We start from the raw sequence: 25,307 nt of genomic DNA, 5'->3' as shown, positions 1-25,307 counted from the left end.
TTAATTAATTAAAATACTTATAAAAAAAAAAAAGTGGTGCTTGTTAAACTATCTGTGGTAGTGAACACAGTTCTTATTCCCTCCAATCCATAATGGACTGAAACTTTGGTAAGCTAAAATAAAAGGAATTTCTGGAAAAGTGATCACATGCTTGGATGTCACAGCTATGTCAAATTGCTATGGAAGTTTCTAAATGATGACTCAATTTCTGTATGTCTCATCATAGACCTTTACCAGTTTGCTCATCTAAGTCAGTCTTCAGACCACACTCTGAGTAGCAACAATGAGCTACCTTCTATCAAATCACCATTATTTTCTAGGCTTGCCATTTAGATACTTCCAGTCCAAGCACCAAAAGTAAATATAAAACTAAGTTATCTGTTCAGGGCTTCCCTGGTGGCGCAGTGGTTAAGAATCCGCCTGCCAGTGCAGGGAACACAGGTTCAAGCCCTGGACCGGGAAGATGCCACATGCTGCGGAGCAACTAAGCCCGTGTGCCACAACTACTGAGCCTGTGCTCTAGAGCCCGCGAGCCACAACTACTGAAGCCCGCGTGCCTAGAGCCCGTGCTCCGCAACAAGAGAAGCCACTGCAGTGAGAAACCCGTGAACCACAAGGAAGAGCAGCCCTCCTCACCGCAACCAGAGAAAACTCACGTGTGGCAACGAAGACCCAATGCAGCCAAAAATAAATAAATAAAATAAATAAATTTATTTTAAAAAACCAAAGTTATCTGTTCAAATGAGTTGTATCTAGAAAAGACCTGAAAAGCTATTTTCTTTCCCATTAAATAATCTCTGATCATAAAACACTTTAGAACTCTATAGGTGTTAGATAAAATCTAAAGATAATAAAAGATCAAAGATCTTATGGCAAAGAGGTAACAATACCACGATCAAAGTACCGAGAGGGCAGGAAGATACCTGAAAATATTGTGGCCGCAAAAGTCATATGGAGAAGCAGAGAAATAACCAAAAAAAAAACTATCCAAGCTTATTTTAAACATTTTTAAGAATGTTCTGCAAAGGAGATGCACAAACTGTACCCAAGATCTCATCACCAAGATGGCCAGATTCAGAACTGCAGGGCAAATACAGAAATAAACATTGAATAATAAGTTCTCCTGTGAACTCTCCCTTCTTAGCTTGTTAGTTTTTTAAAAGTCATCAAACAGTTTATTCTGTTTTATAGAAACAAAATATCCAGATGAATTCCTGAAATTTCAACCATATTGACTGATATCAATATGTTGCAGAGATGCAGAGATACAGAGATATCTCAGGTGCGATGTTCGCCCTCCAGCCGTTCCTGGGCATACCATTTGTATTACGGACTAAAATGCAGAGCTAGCAGTACCCTGATTCCTAGGCTCAAAGAGTCATAATAATCCCCTTCCTTCTGGGTTCCATTGCTTGAGCCAGATTACTTTTCATACTGTTTCTTCATATACTTTGCAACATGATCACATTGCATTTTTCTTCAAAACTCTGGCAGATTGTTTGGGCTAGAGATAGATGGAGACAAGAGGCACCATCTGGTGCAAGATCTTTATTCCTTGTTAACACTACAGGAGTTCTGGTATTTTACATGGTTCAGGCAGTAGCAAAGATTTTTTTTTTTTTTTAATGTATAGATTGAGAAGGTGTAAGATGGTCAAAGGGCGCTGGCACTGTCTGATCACATCACTGATTTCCTTGGTGTAGAGTTGGGTTTTTTGTTTTTGTTGTTGGGTTTTTTGTTTTTTTTTTTTTTTCCGATTCAGACAACCAGTGGCATATGGTTTCATGATTCACAAAGATGGTCCTTGACTATAGATTTGACGATCTCAACATAACTTCCAGGCTTGCCAGAGCTGTGTTACAGCAGAGAGAGCAAATAGCTCATGATATTTCTCCTCTGATGAGTAAGCTCCAAAATCGCAGGTTTAAATTTGATCTGGGATTGAAAGAAAAGGAGCTATGTCCTCCCATGCCAGCATCCATGCTTTTCTTTGTCAGAGGTGAGTGTCTATTTTTGTACCATTGACCCATGGCTTCAGGGGCCAAAAACTCAAATAATGCCCAGGTGAATCCTGTTGATTCAGACTGACTACACACTTGCTCTTTTCTATACCTTTCTATTCTTTGGAATTCCAAGCGCTTCCTGAAATTTAGCTTTCGTTCTAAAAATCTGGTGACTGTTTAATAGAAAAATTTTTCACCTTCTATACACAATTAAAGTCAGTATTTTCTAATAGAATTAGCTAGAGTTGGGAGCCAGGAGATTTGCCTGATGATGGTAAGCTAACTCACAGCTACCTTGTGAGGATAAGTGAAAAAATGAAGTGGAGCGGTGTGTTGGAAACAAACTAAAACACCAAACAAAAAAAAAAAAAGTGGTTTGTACAAGTTAATCTTGACTGTATTTTAAGAATAAAGTTAAAGTAAGCCTTCACCTGTTGATCCCTGATTTCAGAAGGCTACTTGGAGTTACTGCTGTTGAAATGTGTTGTCAAAAATTTGAAGTATCTTTCCAATGAACAGATTAATTCCACCTTAATCTCTGTGAGATGCTCTGCCATCACCCCGTACATCCATGGTCCTCATTCTCCTGTCTCCCCTCAGCTATTTCTGGTGCTTTTGTTAATCCCAAATTAAACCTTCATTTCTCTCTCATGCTTCCTCCGGATACTTTCTCACCTTTTTACCCAGTTTTCAGGGCCCAGCAATTATGACTTTTTTCCTACTGAGCCCTTTGACCACTTGTCTGTCCCTGCCTTCCACTACTCCCTCACTGAAAGCCTCCTTTTTTGATATCATGAAATGGTACAGATATCAGTGAATATGACTTGAAATAAAGAAGGAAAAGAAGAAATAACAGAACATATCTAAGAAAAAGGAGGGTGCTATGTTGAAGGAAGCAGATGTCAATATGACAGCAGATGGTGTAGATAAACTCGGTACTAGTATGGTCAACTTGTTGCATTTGCCACATGGTCGCAACTGCAAACCATTACATACAAAACTCAGAAGTATAAAAAGCTATGCAGGTGGTTATTCGTTGATGCTCTGTAGTCAAGGGCTATGCCACAATCGTTTCTATATTTGTCCAAGAGGCAGAGTACCTCACAACGTGTAGGTCATTCTGCTTAAAAGCTAATGACTTGTACAGTAAACATCTCCTTCAAAGTTCAAAGGAGAGATATGTGTATACTCCTCACACCCCTCAGACTCAATTCTGCAGTAGGACACAGCTTCTTCTTAGACAGATGCCCCAAAAGAAAAAGTGAATGAATGTACATCACTCTGTCTTGGTAAAGTAGAGAAAGCAATGTCCCTGTGGCAGCTTATTTCTTCTTCACTCTGTGTGTTGGAGGTGAAACAGGAGGTGGAGTCCAGGGAGTGACCAACATCACTGTGCTTTAAAATGTAATAACTTTCGAAATCCAGGCTTGGGAGATAAATCTGAAGCTAGGGACAAATTTAGGCTCCAGGTTGCTGTCAATAAATAGATCATCCCCAAATCTCCAATGGTTCCCAACTGAATATAAAATAAAGGCCACACTTATCAAACTGACATTTAGAGCTCTCCACAATCTGATAGCAACCTATCTTTCCAACATTTAAGCTGCTATTTTCATTCACGAACCCTCAGTTCCCTGTAGAAAAATCTATTCGCTGTTACTTAAAAACATTGTATGGATTCCAGGGGCTGCAATTTCGTTTACACGTATCCCTTTTTGAGACGGCTGCCTCACTTCTCAGTTTATCTGAACAACATCCTCCCTTTACATCCATCCTAAAGGCTCACGCTGTGTTCTCTTCCCAGTTGCTCTAGACCATGATGATTCCCTCTCTCTGCTGATCATCCAGAGAACTGATTTCTCACAATACTCATTAGGCTTTTATTGTGGGCTATCTTTGGTTACTAGTTAACATTTTTTTCGCATGCCCCGTCCTCTCCACCAAATTCTTCTGTGCCAGGTGCTGTGATTAAGTCCCAGAGTGTAAGTTCCTTGGAGGCAATCACTCATTTCTATGTGCAGCCTTCATAGGGCTTAGAAAAGGCACTCACGATTTGTCAATGGATCATTTTATTGAATTCCTGCACTTTAAATATAAGTGCATAATCGATGTTAAGTGTTTGACTCCAAATTTCTCCAACTGTAGAGACTTTTGCCATGTTGAGGCTGGCTTTATAAAAGCATATTGCTAGGCATTAACGTAAGCCTGAGATAACACCCTAAAATCAAAGATAGAAAAATACAGATTGAAAGCCTAAGAAGTAAAGTAGAGATAAAATAAAAAATTTCCTTTAAAAATCTGCAGTAACGTGCTCTGGTTTTTTTTTTTTTTTAATAAATTTATTTATTTATTTTATTTATTTTTGTCTGTGTTGGGTCTTCGTTTCTGTGCGAGGGCTTTCTCTAGTTATGGCAAGTGGGGGCCACTCTTCATCGCGGTACGCGGGCCTCTCACTATCGTGGCCTCTCTTGTTGCGGAGCACAGGCTCCAGACACGCAGGCTCAGTAGTTGTGGCTCACGGGCCCAGTTGCTCCGTGGCATGTGGGATCTTCCCAGACCAGGGCTCGAACCCGTGTCCCCCTGCATTAGCAGGCAGATTCTCAACCACTGCGCCACCAGGGAAGCCCCCGTGCTCTGGTTTTTAAGATATCTTTTCAATATAGCTAATAGTCTGACCATCAACACAGTACTACAAGAGAGTTTTTTTTTCCCAAAAACAAGAGGTCTGTAGGATTGACCCCATCGGGTATTGACAGCAAAAATAAAACATACAAACTAGATTGTGTTGAAAATACTGAGACAAACTTGGTCTGTATACTCTCAGCTAAGCTCTGAAAGAAGCACTCTTCTGAATAAGCTAGGACAATGGAGCATTCTAAAAAGAACTTGGGAAAGGAAATTAGGGAAGGTGACAGTGTCTAGAAAAATAAATGTAGTGACAAAGACAAATTTTACACCAGCTGCAGTGTGATTATATCTATATAGGACTACTGCATAAACTGTATGCCAAAGTAACCATTCCATTCAGCCAAACAAATGGAAATTCAGTCAGACAACGAAGTGGATTGACTTCACTCAGTTAATTGGCCAGTCAACTGAACTGATCGAATGTGCAGGCATTAAAAAACTTTGCTTGTAACTAAAGTGGCCTTAAAATTCAAAGAGTATATAGCTGTAAAAAGCATCTTCTAAGCTTAAAGTAACATACAAAATGTGGTGTCGCAGACCATCAGCTGTCCGCCAAAGACATGTGCTCCTCTCCATAGTGTAGAGTTGTTACTGGAAAGTGCCTATTCTGCCAGAAACTCCATTTCCCAGCCCCTTTGCATTTAGGTGAAACCATCTGACTAGTTCTCATCAAAAAAAAAAAAAAAAAAGCCTAAGTGGTATGGGCTATTTGGGGGATGATTTCCTAAAATCTATTTGTGCCTTCACCATGATTCCTCTTCCCCTATCTGCCCAGGCACTTCTTTGCATGCTTTCACCATTGCTACATATTGGTCCTTGTGGTTGGGAGAAATTTTGCCATAAGCTAGGAGTATTAGTCAGCTCAGGCTGCTATAACAAAAAAATACCATAGACTGGGTGGGTTAAACAAAGACATTTATTTTTCACAGTTCTGGAGGTTAGGAAGTCCAAGATCAAGGTGCCCACAGATTTAACTCTTGGCAAAGGTCTTCTTCCTGGCTTGCAGAAGTCGACCATCTTGCTGTATCCTCACATGGTGGAGAGAGGAAGCTCTAATGTCTCTTCCTCCTGTTATAAGGACACTAATCCCATCACAGGGGCTCCACCCTCATGACTTCATCTCAACCAATTCACCTCCCCAAAACCCCTAATAATACCTCCTACTACCCTCACACTGGGGGTTAAGACTTCAACATATGAATTTGCGGGGTTGGTGGGGGGACACAAACATTCAGTCCATAAGAGTAAGATTTCTACACCCAAATCTGATATTTATTCATTTCTATTTACCTATTCAAAGCTTGAAAAGAGGTTCAGAAAAGAGCCCAATTATTTGGGGAAAACTGGGACCACTGTCCATGAATTATAATTCAATATTTGATTATAATAAAAATAATGATGGTGATGATTACAATAAAAAGTGAACAGTTTTTTGTTTGTTTTTAAAAAAAGATTCTTTACAACAATTTGTTGAAATAAATTTCATGTTCTAAAGGCTTTTTCTTTTTAGTCTTTCAAGGGAAAAATAATTTCTTTCAATTAAAACTGAACTAGTCAAAGCTTAAGAAGTCTCTCTATAATTATGTTTAAGCCTGTTGCAATTTATTGCCCCCAACGTATTCATTGGTAAGACCTCTAGGGCATTACTATAGCCATAGTGTTAAAGTTAACTGATTCAAGCTATAGTCCATCCAAGTAAGCCCCCTGCAGAGCCCCTACTATTACTCAGTGCAAGGAACTACATTGTCTTCCTAACCATCTACTTTAGAATGAATTTAGATGAGCTCTTATCTGCACTATAGTCTTGTGGAGCCAGCAACATTACCCAGAAACTGGACCAGGAAAAATAGAAAGTAGGGTCCTGTGAAGTGCAAAGGCGTGAGACAAACCCTAAGTGTCCATAAGATCTTAGAAAGGAAACACAGTTTACCTAACAGTCCTACAATTTCTTTCACTGTTAGCTAATTAGCATTTACAAAGTTAAATGAGAAGTAGCTTAAGCAAAAATCCCATTTAAAAAAAAAAAAAATTTAAGAACTACTTTTCCTTGCTTTGAACTGATTTTCCCATTTCCCCCCAAGTTAGGCTGTTATTTGGGGTTTCCAAATATAACAGTGCTTCTGACCATTCTTAATTGCACCATAATGGGTGTTAAGCACAGGAGAGTGTGCAAACAGACTTGACTTTTCTAGTCTTTGACTGTTCCTTGCCTCTGGCCTCTGTCAGAGAGGCTTGCTAACTGCATCTCAGGGGAGCAATCACACGGCTTGACTCAGCCTGTGGCTCTGACTATTGGGACTTCCTGAAGTCACAACCACTTTGGCGTCCAGAACTGGGGCACGGCGTGTCTACTCTTCATAAAATCCAGAGATTGCAAGGGAAGTGTGAAACGCGAGAGCTGATTAGGGATGCACCTTAAATGGTATCAAGGGACCCAGTTAGCAATGCAAAATATGAGATAATATAAACATAACATTCACTGCCAGTTGATCACTTATGTGAGCACCATGAAAAGCAAAATACAACAGAAAAAAAATTGGAGATGAGTAACAAATACAAGATTTCCTCCAAGATAATTTTGCATAAAAGTTCAGTTTCATGGGAAAAAATGCATAATAAAATGACGTGGAATGATATGCCAGAAACATTTGTTATGTCTATTTGTTTTTCTAGAACTTGCTTGGTATTAGTCATTTGTAATGGGTATATCCAGTCTTTGTTATACATACACCCTTCCTTTCTTGCATTATTGATTGAGAGAATTTAAAGTTGGAAGACGCAATTATTTTGGCTGTATTTAACCTTCTGTGACGACAAAGAACGATTCCATTTTCACTAGTAAGAAGCCAAAGTAATTTTAATTCAGGAATTTCTCTTTTAATTATTAGTTTTTAAAGAACACAGCATTATACTTAGCAGAGGGTCCTTTTCTTCCTCAGTATTCTGGTGTAGCTACTCTCCTGTCAGCCTAGGCTTTCAGAGAGAAGAGGAAAAAATCTTCATAAAAGCCTTGGCCTAATTAACAAGAATGAACTAGATTTTATGATGAACAATTTATAGGCAGTTAATAGAGCTCATACACGGTAGCCAGGAGCTAGATAATTTATCATAAAAGGAATCTCAGTTACACTCCTAATCCTCATTCTCTTGATACTACAACCAACTGCATTCACAATTGCTACTTTTATAAGCTTTGATTTACTGACAAATGATGCTGCATTTTATAGAGTCATAATGAGACTTATAAATGCAGTAAATTCCTGTATCTCTGCCCATATGCTTCATATTCTTTGCCAAACAATTTACCCTTCTGCATTGTTATCTCTAGATAAAAATAATTTTTCAAAGATCTCCTAAGGATTCTTCATACTAGCACAAATGAGAATAAAGAAACAGCAAATTGTTTATTAACCATCCTAAGTATTTGTTGAAAAGAAACTGATTTATCCCTAAAAGAACAATGCAGCTATTGTAATGAGTTTTGAAAGAGTAATACTTTTTCAAAATTACAAATAAGATAAAAAAGCTAATATCCAAATGTAATTTCTTTCTTTTTTTTTTTTTTAAAGATTTTTTTTGATGTGGACCATTTTAAAATTTATTTATTTATTTATTTATGGCTGTGCTGGGTCTTCGTTTCTGTGCGAGGGCTTTCTCTAGTTGCGGCAAGCGGGGACCACTCTTCATCGCGGTGCGCGGGCCTCTCACTATCGCGGCCTCTCTTGTTGCGGAGCACAGGCTCCAGACGCGCAGGCTCAGCAGTTGTGGCTCACGGGCCCAGTTGCTCCGCGGCATGTGGGATCCTCCCAGACCAGGGCTCGAACCCGTGTCGCCTGCATTGGCAGGCAGACTCTCAACCACTGCGCCACCAGGGAAGCCCCAAATGTAATTTCTTAAAGAACAGAATTTAAAGTAGGTGACACCCAGGAAATCATATTGTCTCTTCCCACTTGGTGTCTTACTGCTGTTTCTGTTTTCAAGTTATAGCAAAATACAGCACACTGGGTGGACAGTATATATACTGCCATCAGATCAGCTACATTTCATTTATCCACTGATCTACAGAGGGGCTCCTGAAGTCCTCAAATTAGATAACACTTCCTCCAGGAAGGCTCCCCTGACCACTGGTATCCCTTTTATATGCCTTCTTACCATCCTATTCTTCCTCTTACCACAAAAACAAATACTGCTGGGTTGTAACAAATTCTACAGCCTAATTAGCGTTCCATCCCCTCATTGACCATGAGCTCCAGCACAGTGAGGACCACCATTTTCTCACTCTGGAGTTGAACACAATGCCTGGGACATATTGTATTTGTAACTGAATGATGTTCTTGGTTTCCAGAGCCTGTTGTTAATGTAAGCGAGAATAAATCATTCAAGTTGTATGAATCAGCAATAAATTTGGTCACTAAAATTGACAGTGAATAAGTGTGTATTTTAAAAAGTTGAAGAGTCAAAAGTCATGACTTTCTCTACTCCTTTCTTATGACCAGCATTATAAGTACTTTTAAACATTATGCTCTGTTTAGATGTTCCGCATTTTAAAAGGGACATGTTACAATAAAAAAAGGTGATAGCGAAAACAGTAAAAATAAGAAATGACTAGAATAGAAATCCAGGGGAGAAGGTCAGAGAAATATGATTGTTTGACCTGAAACAGATGTGCTAAATATTACATTAATCAAGGTCTCTGGGGACACAAAGGGACTGCTGCCTGTTTCTTGAAGGGACAGAGCCAGGGCCCATTGCAATGGTGTTTAGGGCCCCATAAGTAACAGCTTCCTGACGTAAGAGGCTAGGAGATGTGAGATTATGTGTCTATGGGTCCACTCAACAGACCATTTTTCAAATGATTAGGGATTTAGGTCTGCCTGCCAGACAACCAGTTTTGGTATAGCTGATGAAATTACAGGCACATGGTCAATCTTAGTTTATCAACTATTCCCAAATATCAAATATACCTCTCTTTCAACCAGGGTTTCTCATCTCCTATTGAGAAGTTATAAAGATAGGTTCTATTATTTTTTACAGCAAGACATTTTTCTAGTAGAAAAAAAAGGGAAATGATCTTTTTTCCTCTCAGATTCACCCCATCACTACAGAGAAGCTGAGGCTCAAACAGATGTCTCAGAAGGCAAACCCATAGCTGCCAAATCACCCACAAAAAGATAGCATCCTCAGCACACTCAGAACGGCTAGTAGGAGAATGCAGCTGAAAATCTGTTAGTTCCTTGACACCTTTTCCAATATAGTCCCTGTCATAGATGTGCAGAGACCCCAATGCAGGCCATGCAGAGACCCCAATGCAGGCCATGCCCCTGGCAATGTCTGCTGAGGTTACCAGCCCAGCAGGGCTTTGCCAGCCCATGATACCTAGGAGAGATGGAACCAACAATTCTTCTGCCCTGAGTCAAAATAAAGCCTAAAATGCTATCTTTTATGATTCCTAATGTCAACTAAAAATAACAGAGGTGGTTAGTTCAGACCTAAGATTCACCTTGGAGATTTTTTCTAATCGTACATATCCCCCAAAGTGTCTTTTTTCCAAATGGAATTGGTCACTGACATGTGGATGTGCTCCTAATAGCAAAATAAAAATATTCCCTGCCTGAAGCATTATAATAAAGTTGTCTTTTTCCATTTCGTTGTCTCAGAACATTTAATCAATTGACATGACATCTGGGGCAGGTCAAAAGGAGCCACCTCTATTAATTTATAATTGCAATAGTCAACTTATTGATGGCCTTCTCATTATTTTAGCTTATTTTTACCAGTTTTAGTTTTTTAAATGTTTTTAAACTGTAAACTTTCTTGGGAGTCAAGGATAAAAACCCATACCCTTTTTAATCCTGTGTTCCCATTTAAAAAAAAAATCCAGCCCCAAGGAAAATTCTGAAGTGGACACACTTGTCTGCAAAAAAGCTGGCTTCCCATTTAGGAAGGTTTCCTATTGCTTACCTAATTTTAAGAGCCTAAGATCTTCCTCCTACCAAAGTCTCATCTAAGTTCTACATTAAATGAAATTTTGAAAGTGTATTTAATTCTTCTAAGATGAAACCAGGTACATAGTAGAAGCCCCAAATTTATAGCCACCTTCTTTTTCTAGCTCAGGAAAAGACCTATTAAAAGTTATTTCCAAATGCATGAGAACATTAATCAATAATTTTCTTCTACCTGCAGTATTGTCTCTTCTCTAGTTATAAAATAAAAGCCATGTCTCCTTATTAAAGAAGGAGTGTGTGTGTGTGTGTGTGTGTGTGTGTGTGCACATATGTATGTGTTTGCATGAGAAGTGGGAGAGGAAGAAGCGGAATGAAAGAAATACAAATACTTCCTAGGATGCTGAATGGCACAAAGTAAGCAGTTGCCTCATTCTGCCCAGAAATAAAACCAAATCTGCCCTTTTGTTCTCCCCACTCCCTCCTCCATGACCCCCAGCCCCCAGCCCCTCCAACCCCTCACCAACCTGACTCCCGGGCAGGAGCCAGCTTCCCTGTCTTTATCTTCCTGAGTTTACAAGGGATTCTGATGACCCTATCTCAATTCTGGCAGCAGAGAGCTAAGTACTTTACTGACAAGACAAGGTTTGTCCCAGGCAGACAATGGGAAGTAGATAACTGTTAAAAATGCTTAATTCCAAACATGGTAATGAATTAGCTAAATCGCTTTGGTAATGATTTTCCTCACTAACAAATACCAGGAGGAAAAGCATTCCTTAGCACAATGGTGTGTACATGACAACTGGTTGGGTTCATTTACTTAACATGCTTTGCATAAATTGTGATAAATAGTCTACATTTTTCCTGATATTGTCTCCATCTTATTGTTAATTTCAAGTCTTAAACAATGGCTGTGTTTTAAATATTTGAGAACATACCAGACAGGTACCCTCCACCTTATTACCAAAAATATTGCAAAAACTAGCTAACTTGGGGAATCTGCATCCCATATTTGTTCCCCACAAAGCTTATAAAATGTCTGTGCATATTTGCATTTGCATGCAAACTTTCTTGCTGAACGTTAAGTACGCTCACAAAGTCGCTGTCACTCTCTTATTTGTGCAGCCAGAAAGTCTGTTAGAACAAGGGCTAAACTGCATGCACAGTTCAGGGCATCTTTGAATGGCACACCCTCTCTATAGAATGTGGGCCACTCATCTAGACATCCTAGTATTTTGACATAAGCCCTGTCAGATGGAAGATTCCATGCTACCAGATACACCTCTTTTGAAAATGTCATCCAGGGTAGAAATTGATTTTCTGCCTCAAATGCAGCTGCTGCTCTGAGAAACCTCGTATCCTATTAAAAGTGTCCTTGTTCCACCTCTATCTAGACATAGGGCACATGATGAAATTGACATATTTGTAGGAATGCAAAATTCTCACTGATTCATTCATTCAACAACTGTATACAAATCACTGCTCTAGATGCTGGAGATGTGGCAGTGAACAAGATGGCGAAGGTCCCTGCTCCCGTGGAACTACTTTCTATGATTTCAAATAGTGTATTATTATGAAAAGATAATATGAAACAGGGTAATTTTCTAGAGGAAGATTATTTTCGATTGAACAGTCCAAGAAAACCTCTCCCAAGGCTGTGATATTTGAGCAAATCATACACAATTACAGATATTAAATAACCTGGTAGAAAGGACACAGGATTTGGAGACAGAAGACTCAAGTTCTAATTTCTTAAAAGTCTTTAGGCAAGTTCCTGAAAGCCTTCTACCTTTTAGCACAGAATTGGTATCCCACTGGGGACAGCTCTCATTCTCCCTAAAAGGGTTGAGCCTGGTTCAACTTGATGAGCTTTTCCATTATGATATTTATATTATGACTAAAACCCACTACATCCATCTTTTTTAATATGAAGACTCTAAATCAATGGTTCTCAACCCTGAATGAACAATAAGTTGAAATCCTAACCCTGCTGGCATTGTTTTAAATGCTGAAGTAAATAATGTAAGACAAATTAGTAGAAAGGATTCAGAGGCACAATATACAAGCAGCTAAGAAAAGGGGGCAGGCTGGGGTTTTTCAGGACTGGTGAGTCTAATGTCTCTGGATGCTCCACTGCCTTAGAGAAAACCACCTGATAGAAGCGAAAATTTTTGAAGCAATTCAACACTTTCATAGCAGATTTATCCCAGGTGATTTAGCATTAGATATCTGTATCAGGGCAGAAAACAAATCCATGATAACATCATCAAGCAACATTCGAATCAGAGGTGATGTATGTGTTTGTGGTGTTACCACATTTTTTTTCAAATTATGCAACAGAAATCACACTCTCTTGAGGTTAAATACTGCCCTACTCTCTTCAAAAGATTTTAAATTTCACACCTCCACCCACATATTAAATTAGTAGTCCAAACCAGATGGAGGTTAGCGTTTTAGGTTATAATGACTATCTGGAGAAAGTCTTTCCTTGCATTGCCCATAACTATCACTTTTACCTTTAGGCTTATTCGTGCTTTGCTGGATTTCTGACATTAAACTGCATTTAAATGGTTCTAAGTCTTACTCTGAGCTATACAGTGTTCCATACCATGGCCATGTGAAGTGGCTCAAAAATAGTTCTGTGATAGGTCATTAGGAAGAACCAAGAGAGAATTCAGAGATGAATGGGAAGCATTTTAATAAACAAACACATTCAAAAGCCAGCACCTTTTCTCATGGTGCTTTCTATCACCCCCACCAAGTATACATTTCTTCTTTCTATTCACATTTTATGCAATTTTCAGGGCTGAATTCTACCCTCATGTCCTTTCTCCCTCTACCAGCCTTCTAGAATGCATAGTTTTTGATGTATATGTACCATTGACTTGTCATCCCTCTGTTTTTGTATTTGATTGATTTAACTGAAGTATAAGTCCCTTCAAGATAAAAAACATACCTTACATTGTTGTCTCTTAATAGCTTCTAAGTAGTTAGACTAGAATCAGGCAACAAATGGAACTACTTTTGGAGAAGACTTCTTGCCTAGGGCTAGAGCTTGACCTGAATCATGTATTCAGAAAGAAATAGCAGACTAGACCCACTAAGCATATTCCTGGTTAGAAACCAGTAGTTTTAGAGACAGGAGGAAAGATCTCAGAATCTGAAGGCAGAGCTAGATTTGGAAGTTAGTTCAATCACTCCTCTGTAAAATGGGCTCACAGAATTCCAATAGGAATAAATGTAATATGTGTAAAGCAGCTATACAGTGACTAGCATACAGTAAGTGCTTGGCAAATAATAGCTGTTATTATGATGGCCCAGTATTCCTTGAAAAAAAAAGACTTCTAATATATTTTTGCCTGCAAATCCCGGATGAAATGAGACATAAAAAATTGTAGGCAAAATTAAAATTTGTGAGAAAGATTAACTAGGTCCCACTGAGTACTTGGCTGCAAGTGAAATCTGGATCAGTGCAGGAAGAGGACTACTGTTTGACTTCTCTCTTATCCCAGAAATGCATCCTTTTTCCTTCCTTTAACATCTTATAAAGCATTAAAGCTTCCATGTTCTAGAAATTACAACAATGTGGTACAAAGGAAAGAGCCCAGGATTTCAAACAAACATATGTGGGTTCTGGTCTCATTGGAATAAAGTAAGCAAATATCTTAACCTCTGCCCCTTGTTTTGATCCAATGTAAAATGGGCATACCTACTCCCCAATGCTCTTGAGAAAATCAAGATGGTTTACAAAACATCAATACCTTGGAGTTGATCAGCCAAACAATTCAGTAATCAAAGAAAAAAAAAATCAGTGGATACTGCATTGGTACTTGTTGTTTACCATAAGCAAAGAACCATGAAAGACACAAAAGAAATCGGAGCCAGAGAACCCAATCAAGAAGAACTAGTCACCAATGAGACTGCAATTCACTTAAACAGGGCACAAAACTAAATGAACATAGTACCAACTGTGAAAACACAGAACATTCTGTACAGAGTGATGATACACAGAGTTTGGCCATTAACCTCCCAGGGCTATCACTCAAAGGCCACCTCAACAGAGCTCTAAGCCACCTCTGAAAGCCTCATTTCTCAAGTCTTGCTTGGGAACTGCTTCAGCCAAGTTGAAACACAAGCTATCCCCAAACATGTGCTGAACTTTCCCTCTGTTTGCTCATGCTCTTTCTTTGCACATCTAATCACTCGGCTACCCAGAATCTTTCCCCCTTTTTAAATCTCTTCCATTCATTACCACACATCCTAATGGTCACTTTCTCCATGAAGCTTTCCTAAGTCTTCAAATTAACTACATATTCATTTTCCACTTTTGAAACCCCCATTTCATTTTGTTAGTGGCAATCTATACAGTCTACTTACACATTATCTTTTCCCTCTTGGATTATAAGAGAGGAAACTTAACCTCCTTCACCTTGTATCACCAACAATTTGTTCATAGTAGGTATTAACTCACTTTTTGAAAATTATATTTACTAATGGAACCTGATTGAGATGCTTATAAATCATGCAATCTTAATCTTGATTTGAACAAAACAACTCCGTGCTACCTCGTTCATTTACTCCTTAAATAGGTATTGGCGCCTAGGATATGTAAGCCTATGGGATACATGCAGGGAAACAGCTGATTGCGGAAGCAGATGATAGGGCTTTCCTAGAAGAAGTACAGGATGGGACGCCTGGGGGCAGGGAGGAGATACAAACTCATTCCTTAACGCTCTCCAGTGGACATTTAATGACTAAAAAAAAGAGTTTTCTCAATAGGTGATCCATGCATCAGAAAGCTGGCTTTGACACCAACCCTCTCTCTCCAAAGAGGGTGGGAGCAGAATGATTCAAGTTCAGCCGGACAAGAGACACGGGGCAAAGGCAAGAAGAAGACCCTTCCCTCTCTGCATATTGAACTTGTAGTCCTTATCAGAGGAAAATATTGGGAAGATTGATAAATATTTCCATTACCCTAATAAAACTTCATGTTACATACAAGCTATTATTATCACAATTATATCTTTTTCTCACTTTTAAAAAATCGATTCAGAACAACTGAATCTTAGAAATGGTAGTGTTGAAATATGGCAAACATCTTACTTGCAGGAGCAATAAACTTGACGCTGAAGCCTAATGTTTTTTGTATATTCCTTCTCTATTTCTCCTTTTGGATTATAGATTATGAAAGAGGGATTTTATGCAGCAGTTGGTGACAAAATATATTTCTTACTAATGTGTAATATTTGCTACATTAATAATTTTATGGCTTTAATTATTGATGCAAACTTAATTGTGCCCCATGTCCCTTTTTCTTGCAGCTCAATAAAAACTATATATTTCTTTAATTAGGCTTCATTTGAAGACTAGAAGACAATGCAGGAGTGGTTTCTTGCTAATTCACCTATCTACAGCCAGGGGAAAAACGGAATTAGTGTCTTCAGTGTAGTTTAGCGAGGAAAAATATCTAACTGTTCTGAAAGTGTGACTTTCCTTTGAACAGTTAACCTCACCCAGAGGCCAGGAATATATAGGCAACTGAAAGCGAACACTGCAACAGGGGATGATATTCTCCCCTTCCTGGCTCTGGGGAGAAATTTCATTGATTTTAGTAGAGATGGAAAGGAAAAATTGGGGTCACCTACATGGTTATCATACTGTCTTCCCTCTTTATATTCTCGACTTTACTCAAAATATAATCTTAGTCTTTCCTGCTTGATTCCAACATTTTGTTGTGGTACTCCACTTACAATCACCAGGAATATTACAATTACTTTATTCTGTGTCCAAACGTTTCAAAACAACTACCAGAAAGCCTGGATGGAAGGAAACTAACATTTGCTAAGCATCTGGTCTGGGTTATACAAGGTGCTTTCAATCAATTATTGCTTTAATCTCCAGGGGTCACAATCGCAAATGCCAACAAGTTCAAAAATGAAGAGAGCAGATCGGGCTTGAGAAACAAGGAGCCCTCGGAGCTCCATCTTTCATTTCCCACTTTGATAGAGAAGTGAGTTCAGAAAAAAAAATGTTTAATAATAACATCTGTAACATTCTGTGAGAATGAGAGTAGAGCAATGATTGCAGAGGATACTCCATCTCAGTGTCAGGTGGACATCGGGAGAGACAGGACTGGCCAGCTGGAAGGCTCACATCCCATCTCAGTGAGATTCTCAACTCCAGCCCACCACTGCCATGCTGAGAGCTCTTCTAAATTTTTAAGTGAAGCTTAAAAGCTTCATTCTTAACTATATTCGTTTTCTAGTGTTACATGAAAGATTACCACAAATTTAGTAGCCTAAAACAATACAAATTCATTACCTCACTGTTCTCCTAACTCAGGAGGTTGAACTGGAGTTGGTTGGGTCCTGTGCTCAGGTGTCACCTGGCAAAATGCGAGGTGTTGGCAGGCGCTATAATCACATCTGTGACTCTAGAGTCCTCTTCCAAACTCACTGACCGATGGTACAATTTGTTTTCTGTGGTTGTATGACCAACAACCCTATTTTCTTGCTGGCTGTTAGGGACTATTCTCAGCTTCTAGAGGCTACCCTCGCATCCTGGCCCTGTAGCTTCCTCCACAGACCCTCTCACCACATAGAAAGCTTACTTCTTCAAGCTTAGCAGGAGAATCTAATGCTTCAAATCTCTCTTACCTCTTTTAGAAGCTCAGCTGAGTAGGTCAGGTTCATCCAGGATTATCTACTTCCCTCTTGATTAGGTCAAAGTGAAATGATTAGTGACCTTAACTACATCTGCATAATCCCTTCTGCCCCATGATGTAACATACTCATCAGAGTAACATACATCTCTTTCCCAAGTCTCCTTCCTACTCAAGTTGGAGGGGATTAATGCAAAAGGGGGAGGGGGATCTTGGTGGCCATCTTGGAATTCTGCCTACCCTACCCTTCTCTCAAGCTTCCCACAGAAATATAGCACTCTTAAAAAATGAGCTGCTGAATAGTCATGAATACTTTAACTTCCTTTTATTTTCTACAACTGCTTTGACCTCTTGGCACTATCTTATCACATTATCTGATTGGTCCAATGCCCATCTATATTCAGTGCCTGTCTCTAGTTTTAAAATTTCAGTGTTGGAGCTTTTTCCTGCCATTTGATAAGCATAATAAATAGTTGTCACAAATGAAATTTGCACAAAAGCTGACTGTGATGTCAATAGCAGGTATAGTTTTTGTAACTGTAATGTAGGTTGATTCTTGAAATCCTAAATTTATCATTAGTACACTCTATTCAGAGAGAGTTACTCTCTTGATATACATAAAAAATTCAAACTTCAAAGCATTTTAGAAAATGACAGGCATCTGAAAGTCCCATTTTTATTCTAATGAAAATATCTTTTACCAAGAAGTTAAGATTTCTCACAAAATGTAAAGGGACTTAAAAAAATATAAGGGTACTAAAAAGTGTTATTATTCTCAGCAAGACAACTCATAACCATGTTGATTTAGGAAAATCTTCAAGGATTTACTGAGGCAATTGTAAGGTAAACTCAGTTCTCACAATGAAAGGAAAATGCTTTGATAAGTTTTCTGGGGTTTCCTTTCAGCTTACTTGCTTCTTTGCCTATAAAAATATTTTATATCATTTTTAAGGGCAAGCTATAAGCAATATTTATGTTCAGAGAAGAAATCCATCTATAGAAATTCAGATTTAATTTTAAAAACAGGTAAACAATCCTATAAACAAAGTCAGTGATTTCCCCAGGTACTTTTTGAAAATAAATAAAAACAAATCAGCTCTGGTTGTCTCATTTGTTGTTTGAACACTAAAGAGCAAGTCATTGGGATTTTTGAGAGCAGTTGTATTATTTTAGACTTTACAAATCTATACAATAATTCATGGTTTAGAAAAGAACTGTTGGGTTATCTAGCTAGTCTTTTTTAAGAGTAGCAGTTGAAACAAACAATCAGCTCACTTCATGCATGGAAGAGAATTCTTCAAACTCTTCCCCTTAAACAAATCTTCAATCAGTTAAATGACAACGTTGTTTAAAAGAGAAGTATTTTATACTTCTCCAATTCTTATTGATGAATCTTTCATTCTCAATTTTAAAATTTATTGTGTCAACTAAATGCCTGTAAGTGGATTGACATACTTTTTAGAGTACATATATTAACTAGATCAATTCAACCAAATGCCAATATTTCACCCTATCTGATTTTTAACACAGCATGTTGGTAAATACTTATAGAAAAATGTTTCTGTATATATTGTTTCCAGCTTGAGAAGATTAATATGGTTATACAAATGTAAGTCTAATTTGGAAGTTTGACGTGATAAGCAGCATTTCCAGACACTTTTTGATTGTGCCAAGGGTGATTTTTGAAAAATTTGTGATAAGTTTATTGTGGTCATTTGGTAAAAATAATAATTTCAACAGACTAGAGAAAAGGTAGAATTATTAATAGGAAAAAAAGCTCATTTTAAAAGCACATTCTTATCGATTTTTATTATATTTAAACATAAAAGCAAAGCCAGCTTTAGCTCCTGATCTACCTCTGCATTCCTATTGAGTGAATAGAGAAATTTCTACATGGTGTAATTTGAGAAGCACTGAGCACCTTCAAGACTTAACTCAAGACTTAAGTTTAAAGGCATTGGCAACCACCATTTAAAGGCAGAAGTTATCCAGCAGGGGTAATGAGTAAAGTCATTATCACATAAGATTAGTTCTGAAAGATAAATTGTGGCCTTCTAATGAGTCCCTAGCAAAATAGGAGCCAGAGCAGTTGGATTTAAAGAGGATAGGAAAAAGAAAAGTCATCTACTAAAACACCCCAGCCATAATAATAATCCAGTGAATATCTGTGGAGTTGAATCAACTTGAACAGAGAGCAACAGACTTTACCTCTGGGACCCTGTCAAAGGGTAACGCTTTGTAGCTGAAACTCAAGGGAAAGTTTGAGGCCCAGGGGAAAGGAAATGAACAGAGGCTGCAAAAAGACATAAGGAGAGTACCCATATCCATGTTTGGATACTTGAAACAAAGTAGAGGTGAGGAAACAGGAGATGTTGTATAAATACTACCCAGAGATATGCCTCTCCTTCCACAAGTATAAAATTCAATCTTGTTATATAGCTGATAATTCATTTTAGAAACCCATGAAGGTTACACTGACATCTAGAATTCTTTACAGAAATTTTTTCACATATCTAGGTAGCTTGTAAGTGTAATTGTCATATCATTTAAATAAAACAGAATAACAAAATTTCCCTTTTGTATCATGAATCCATGGGACAATTTAGCTATCGGCTTTAGCTAAAAAATAGAGCTATTGGTTAGCGACTTGAACAATCACCACCAAGTATAAGATTAAGCCAATTTTGCACTTTTCAGTGAATTCAAATCTGCAATATGGTCCTAATGGCAGAAAGTATCTTTAGTTTCACTGTCTGGTCCTTTCACCCAAGATAACACAGATTCCAAAGTTTAATTTTATACTTATAACCATTAGCATTTATTTTTCTCCAACAGGGTATCAATAAGTTTCTGCCAGTGAATTGGCAAAATCATGACTCTTCTTAATTTATTTTTTGCCTCTCAATAATTTTGCAACCCAGCTCTGTTTCTAGGAGCTCTGCTTTTACTTCTTGCAGGAGAAAAGAAATTTGTTTGCACAGTGCAACAAGATCTAGGGATCTGTAACATGAGAAACTGAGCAATTGTTTCAATATATCCACCAGTAGTTTTCAGAGGGTAGGATCATACAACTGTATTTAATCAGAAGAACTTATCACAGAAGCTTGGGATACAAATGTCAAGACATTGCATATGATGCAGTGTTGCCTGTTAGTATCCAGGATATCCAGAGTTCAAAGGGAAGATCCACTAGAAAAGGCTTCCCAGAAAAGTCAGGGACTTCTGGATAATAGTTCAAATATGCCTACTCCTTACTTGAATGACTGATCCTATTTCCTTGATTCCAGATACCCATTTTTCACAACTATGGTTTTCAAAATCAAGAAGCAACTTTTAATCAAGGTATACTTTTAATATTGTGATTTTTTTCCTTTTTTGGAAACTTATTATTTAATCAATGGTGAATCTAATGATCAGTGGTTCTTTAAACTCAAGAAAATAGGTATTCCAACAAATAGATACAAGATCAAGAATAAGAAGAGTAAAACCTTATGAGAGGACCAATATTTGCCCTGATATGTTAAACCTCAGCAAATGAAGAAAAACAGAAAAGGAAAAATTCTGTACTGTGGTAGGGATCTTTGCTATTAGACACCAGATCTATGTTTAAAAGCATGTGGAATGCTTCTCCAGCCTAAATTTAGTATCCCTGTGGGGGAGAGAATTTACTTGTTATTTATAAGTGCACTGTGTGTGTGTGTGTGTGTGTGTGTGTGTGTGTGGTTTCCAAGTAATTCAAAGCACACTAGAGACCTTAACACCCTATCTACAAAATGACAATTACTGTTTTCATGAAAGATAAATGATTACATTTAAGAGTGGTGCTAGCAAAAGAAATTTTTTTCATTGAAAAGTTGTAGTTTGACCTGTTTTGACACATTAAGGGGAGCCTTCCAATCTGAAATTTTTTCTTAACTCATGAGTCAATCAAGTAGTTCTGAGACTGTCATTGAGCATTTTGTCAATACAAGGAGACTTAAAGATTATCTAGAACACTTAGCTCATTTCACAAACAAGAAAAATGAAGTCCAGAGTCATTTGCTTTGCCCAAGGTTGCCTAATTAATTAGTGCCAAAACCATGGGTAGAACCCAGTACTTCTTTTTGCCAGTGTAATGCTTTTTTTCAGTGGAGAAGAGTATCTCCTTCCATAAACATGATAGAATACTGTGGTTCTGGGAGGCTCTGCCAGAACCTACAAATTGAGCCCAGGTCTCAGAAAAGTTTTGAGAAAGCACAGCTCAATTCTATCACAATATTTCAAGTGGTTCTCTGTACTTCTCTGGCCACTATGCAGAGATATAAGGTCTATAGGATTTTTGTAGTGGACCTGGGAATGCTTGCATTCAAACAGTATTTTAAGTGGTCGAGGAAGTCTTTAATAAGTTAGAATCATACATCATTTTGGGAATTGGAAGAGCTCTGTGCAATACATTTCATTTTATTCCCTCAATTTATAGAGGAGGAAGATAACATCTGGGAAAGTAACATGGCCTATCACAGGCTGATGGGTGCAGGGTCAGGACTGGAACACAAATTTCCTTGTTCACTGCTTTTTCATGACACCACACAGCTTTACCATGAATTATGCCCAGGAAATGGAAAGATGCAAAGGTGAAATAACCAAAGACAGCTTTCTATGAGAGATTTCTCAAGCAAATGATGAAATTGGTGATATTTGTCCTTGGGCCTGGCTACTTCTCTATCCTTGTCCCTCTCAGTGGTCAGTGTCCTCCCTCATGGGTTCTCCCCTCTCTTGCTATCAAAATATACTTTTTAGGAAAGGTTTCACAAGCTATCTTATATATTCTTAGCAACTGTATTTGGTAGGCATTAGTATTAACATTGCCATTTTAAGATGTGAAAGTGAAAGGTGCTTGAGGATTGAGTTACTTCTCCGTGGCTCTACAGTTTTGTAAGTGGCAAGCAAGGATTCAAGCCCAGAAGTGTCAGGATTTTAGCACTTTTCTTTAAACATTGCTAATTCAGCACTGTATCTAGAACACAGTATGTGTACAATAAATGTGAGCTACATGAAAATAAAGGAGGAAGGAAGGAAAGAAGGAAGGAAGAAAGGAGGGAGGGAGGGAGGGAGGGAGGGAGAGGAGACCTATTAAGACTAAGTTGTGATGAATAGCATTTGAACTTGCTATCTTTCCGTTTGCATGTGAACGGGAAACAAAATCTTAAACTGAAGAAATAAATTGGAATTTCAGGCATCTTCCAGCAGGGTGAGAAATTTGGCAGAAGAAGATAAAGGTGCCCTAAAATTCCATGTTGGCCTTTTCAGAGCTTAGCAGTTACAAACTCATGATAAAATAGTTCTATGATTATTTCAGAGAGGACTTTTCATGATGCAGGAAAATTATCAACCCTGTTTCTGCCCAAATACCACAGGCAGAATATTCCATGAAGTCCAGAAGTGGTTCCTTCCCTCAGTTTCCAAACAGTTAGCTCAGAGAGCATCAAATGCCTGAGGTGGATAGTCACAAAAGTTGGTTTAAAATGTCCTGGTCAGTGGTTGCCCAGTGGAGACCGGGGCGGGCAAACCTAGAGCCAGAATGCAGGTTTTAGAGATTTCATTTGCAGTATCTTTGGGTTAATTCCCTAGATTTGGCTAAGGCTTTTAGGTTCTACGAAGCGTTTCCAGGGAGGCCTAGCCATGGAGTCAAGCCCTGTTCCTGGAGACTTCATCAAGTTCCTCCCCGTTTGTGGTTCTGTCTATATGAGATGGCAGAGGAGGGGAGGGAGAGGTAGGACCAGAATACAGAAGCTCACAGGGGAGGGAAAAGGAGGAGGACTGGCACATTCTTTTAAGTTAATTCAAGTGAGTCATTCAAGGATCCAAAGGTCTGAAGGCCTTCTGGATCATTCTAATATCATTTTCTGCATCTTCTTAGATTACCTATGGTCCATCATCTAAGAGTCAAAGAGCCAGGTTCAAGGCTCTGCAGAATTTAACAACTGATCAAATGGTCTTGGACAAATCACTATATTTGTACCTCAACTTCTCACTTATATTGATGACGATTAATAGTTGTGTGACCCACCTCACTTGATGGATGTAAAGGAAAAAAAGCCTTTTATATTGTAAAATATTCTGTAGCTGTGATTGTTATCATTGCTTTATAATATGAATGTGCTACTGTACTGTTTGGCCTTTGTTACTTCTTTCCTTTTTTTTTTCCTAAACTGTGATACTTGGAGGGCACACCTTACAAGTGACAAGTCAGAGTGGCTTATCCCAATGACATATCCTAATGCCTCCTTATGTTTAACATTAGTTGCAAAGACCACTGCTATATAAATAGAATCATACCTTCTACCTACTTCAAGTAGATGCCACCAAACAAAGGTAGAACATACCTACACATGAATGCATAAGTCTCAAAACCTCACGATAGGACATAACATATATTTTTTAATAAAATATTTTCTAGGAAAAAAAGTTTAAAACAGTAGAGTACATAATGTCAGCAATTTCTACCTTAGAACTACTCAATATATAAGATATATCAAGGATTAAGAAAAACAGGGGCTTCTTTGGTGGCACAGTGGTTAAGAATCCGCCCGCCAATGCGGGGGACACGGGTTCGAGCCCTGGTCCGGGAAGATCCCACATGCCGCGGAGCAACTAAGCCCGTACGCCACAACTACTGAGCCTGCGCTCTAGAGCCCGCGAGCCGTAACTACTGAGCCCGCGTGCCACAACTACTGAAGCCCGCGTGCCTAGAGCCCGTGCTCTGCAACAGGAGAGGCCACCGCAGTGAGAAGCCCGGGCACCGCAACGGAGAGTAGCCCCTGCTTGCCGCAACTAGAGGAAGCCCACGCCCAGCAATGAAGACCCAACACAGCCAAAAATAAATAAATAAAATAAATAAATTTATTAAAAAAAGAAAAACAGGACTTCCAGGTGCTCGGCTGCCTCTTCCCAGACCGAGCGAAGCGCCCGCGTGGCCGCCACCCACGTCCTCCTTCCCGCGGCCCTCAGGAAACCGCGCTTGGCGGCAGTGGACCGCCAGCAGGTCCGAAGGTGACAGTGTGGGAGATTCCATCCATGGGAAACCTTCCGTGGTGTACAGATTTTTCACAAGTCTTGGACAGGTCTATCAGGCCTGGCTGGACAAGTCTACTCCATACACGGCTGTGCGATGGGTGGTGACGCTGGGCCTGAGCTTCATCTACATGATCCGAGTTTACCTGCTGCCAGGTTGGTACATCGTGACCTACGCCTTGGGAATCCACCATCTAAATCTCCTTATAGCTTTCCTTTCTCCAAAAGTGGATCCTTCCTTAATGGAAGATTCAGACGATAGCCCCTCGCTACCAACCAAACAGAATGAGTTCCAGTCCTCCATTCGAAGGCTCCCAGAGTTTAAATCCTGGCACGTGGTGACCAAGGGCATCCTGGTGGCCATGGTCTGCACCTTCTTTGAGGCATTCAACGTCCCGATGTTCTGGCCCATCCTGGTGATGTACTTCATCATGCTCTTCTGTATCACGATGAAGAGGCAAATAAAGCACATGATCGAGTACCGGTACATCCCGTTCACGCACGGCAAGAAGACATACAAGGGGAAGGAGGACACGGGCAAGACGTTCGCCAGCTAGACGCGGCCGCCCTCCGCGGGCCCTGAACGGCCATGAGTTGCTGTGACGGCGCCTTCTTTCCTCACATAAAGTAGTTGATTACAAGGGAGTTATTTTCTTTTTAAAAAGGAGCTTCAATTATTTGTAACTGAGATATCAGGTCCTTGAAGAAACTTACATTTAAACAGAATCGCGTTGATTTATTTTCCAGTGCCGGTCAGGCATCCAGACGCTGGCCTTGCAGGGCGAAGGCCGGGCGGACAGCCGGGTGGGCTGGGGGGCGGGAGCGGGGTCGGCAGGGCCAGGCCCGCGGAAGGAGCCAGGACGCCCAGTTGCCGCCTCCCAGGACGCTCGCCTGGCCCCGCCGGCCACACGGAGGACGCTCGCCCGTCAGTCCGGCGCGTGGAAGAGATTCTGCAGTAAC

General features: G+C 39.3%; 1 protein-coding gene across 1 annotated transcript; it reads left to right on the top strand.

Moving 5' to 3' along the window:
• The first annotated feature begins 1,797 nt into the window (after positions 1–1,797).
• Positions 1,798–24,989, top strand: LOC118892498 (protein RER1-like). Its single transcript, XM_036847273.1, has 3 exons — positions 1,798–1,999; positions 16,535–16,643; positions 24,190–24,989. Exons 1-3 carry the CDS (start codon positions 1,798–1,800, stop codon positions 24,902–24,904), a joined length of 1,026 nt encoding a protein of 341 aa, XP_036703168.1. The 3' UTR covers positions 24,905–24,989.
• Positions 24,990–25,307: the final 318 nt, after the last annotated feature.

The sequence above is a fragment of the Balaenoptera musculus genome, chromosome 3, assembly GCF_009873245.2.
Source record: "Balaenoptera musculus isolate JJ_BM4_2016_0621 chromosome 3, mBalMus1.pri.v3, whole genome shotgun sequence".
NCBI lineage: Eukaryota > Metazoa > Chordata > Mammalia > Artiodactyla > Balaenopteridae > Balaenoptera > Balaenoptera musculus.
The sequence above is the reverse complement of the archived record's forward strand: the minus strand, read 5'-3'. Positions and strand labels throughout refer to the sequence as shown.

Coding starts and splice junctions, on each gene's coding strand:
- LOC118892498 (XM_036847273.1), top strand. CDS start 1,798: ATGGTCCTTGACTATAGATTTGACGATCTCAACATAACTTCCAGGCTT. Junction 2,000..16,534: donor CATGCTTTTCTTTGTCAGAG/GTGAGTGTCTAT, acceptor TTTAATCTCCAG/GGGTCACAATCGCAAATGCC. Junction 16,644..24,189: donor TTTCCCACTTTGATAGAGAA/GTGAGTTCAGAA, acceptor TATTAAAAAAAG/AAAAACAGGACTTCCAGGTG.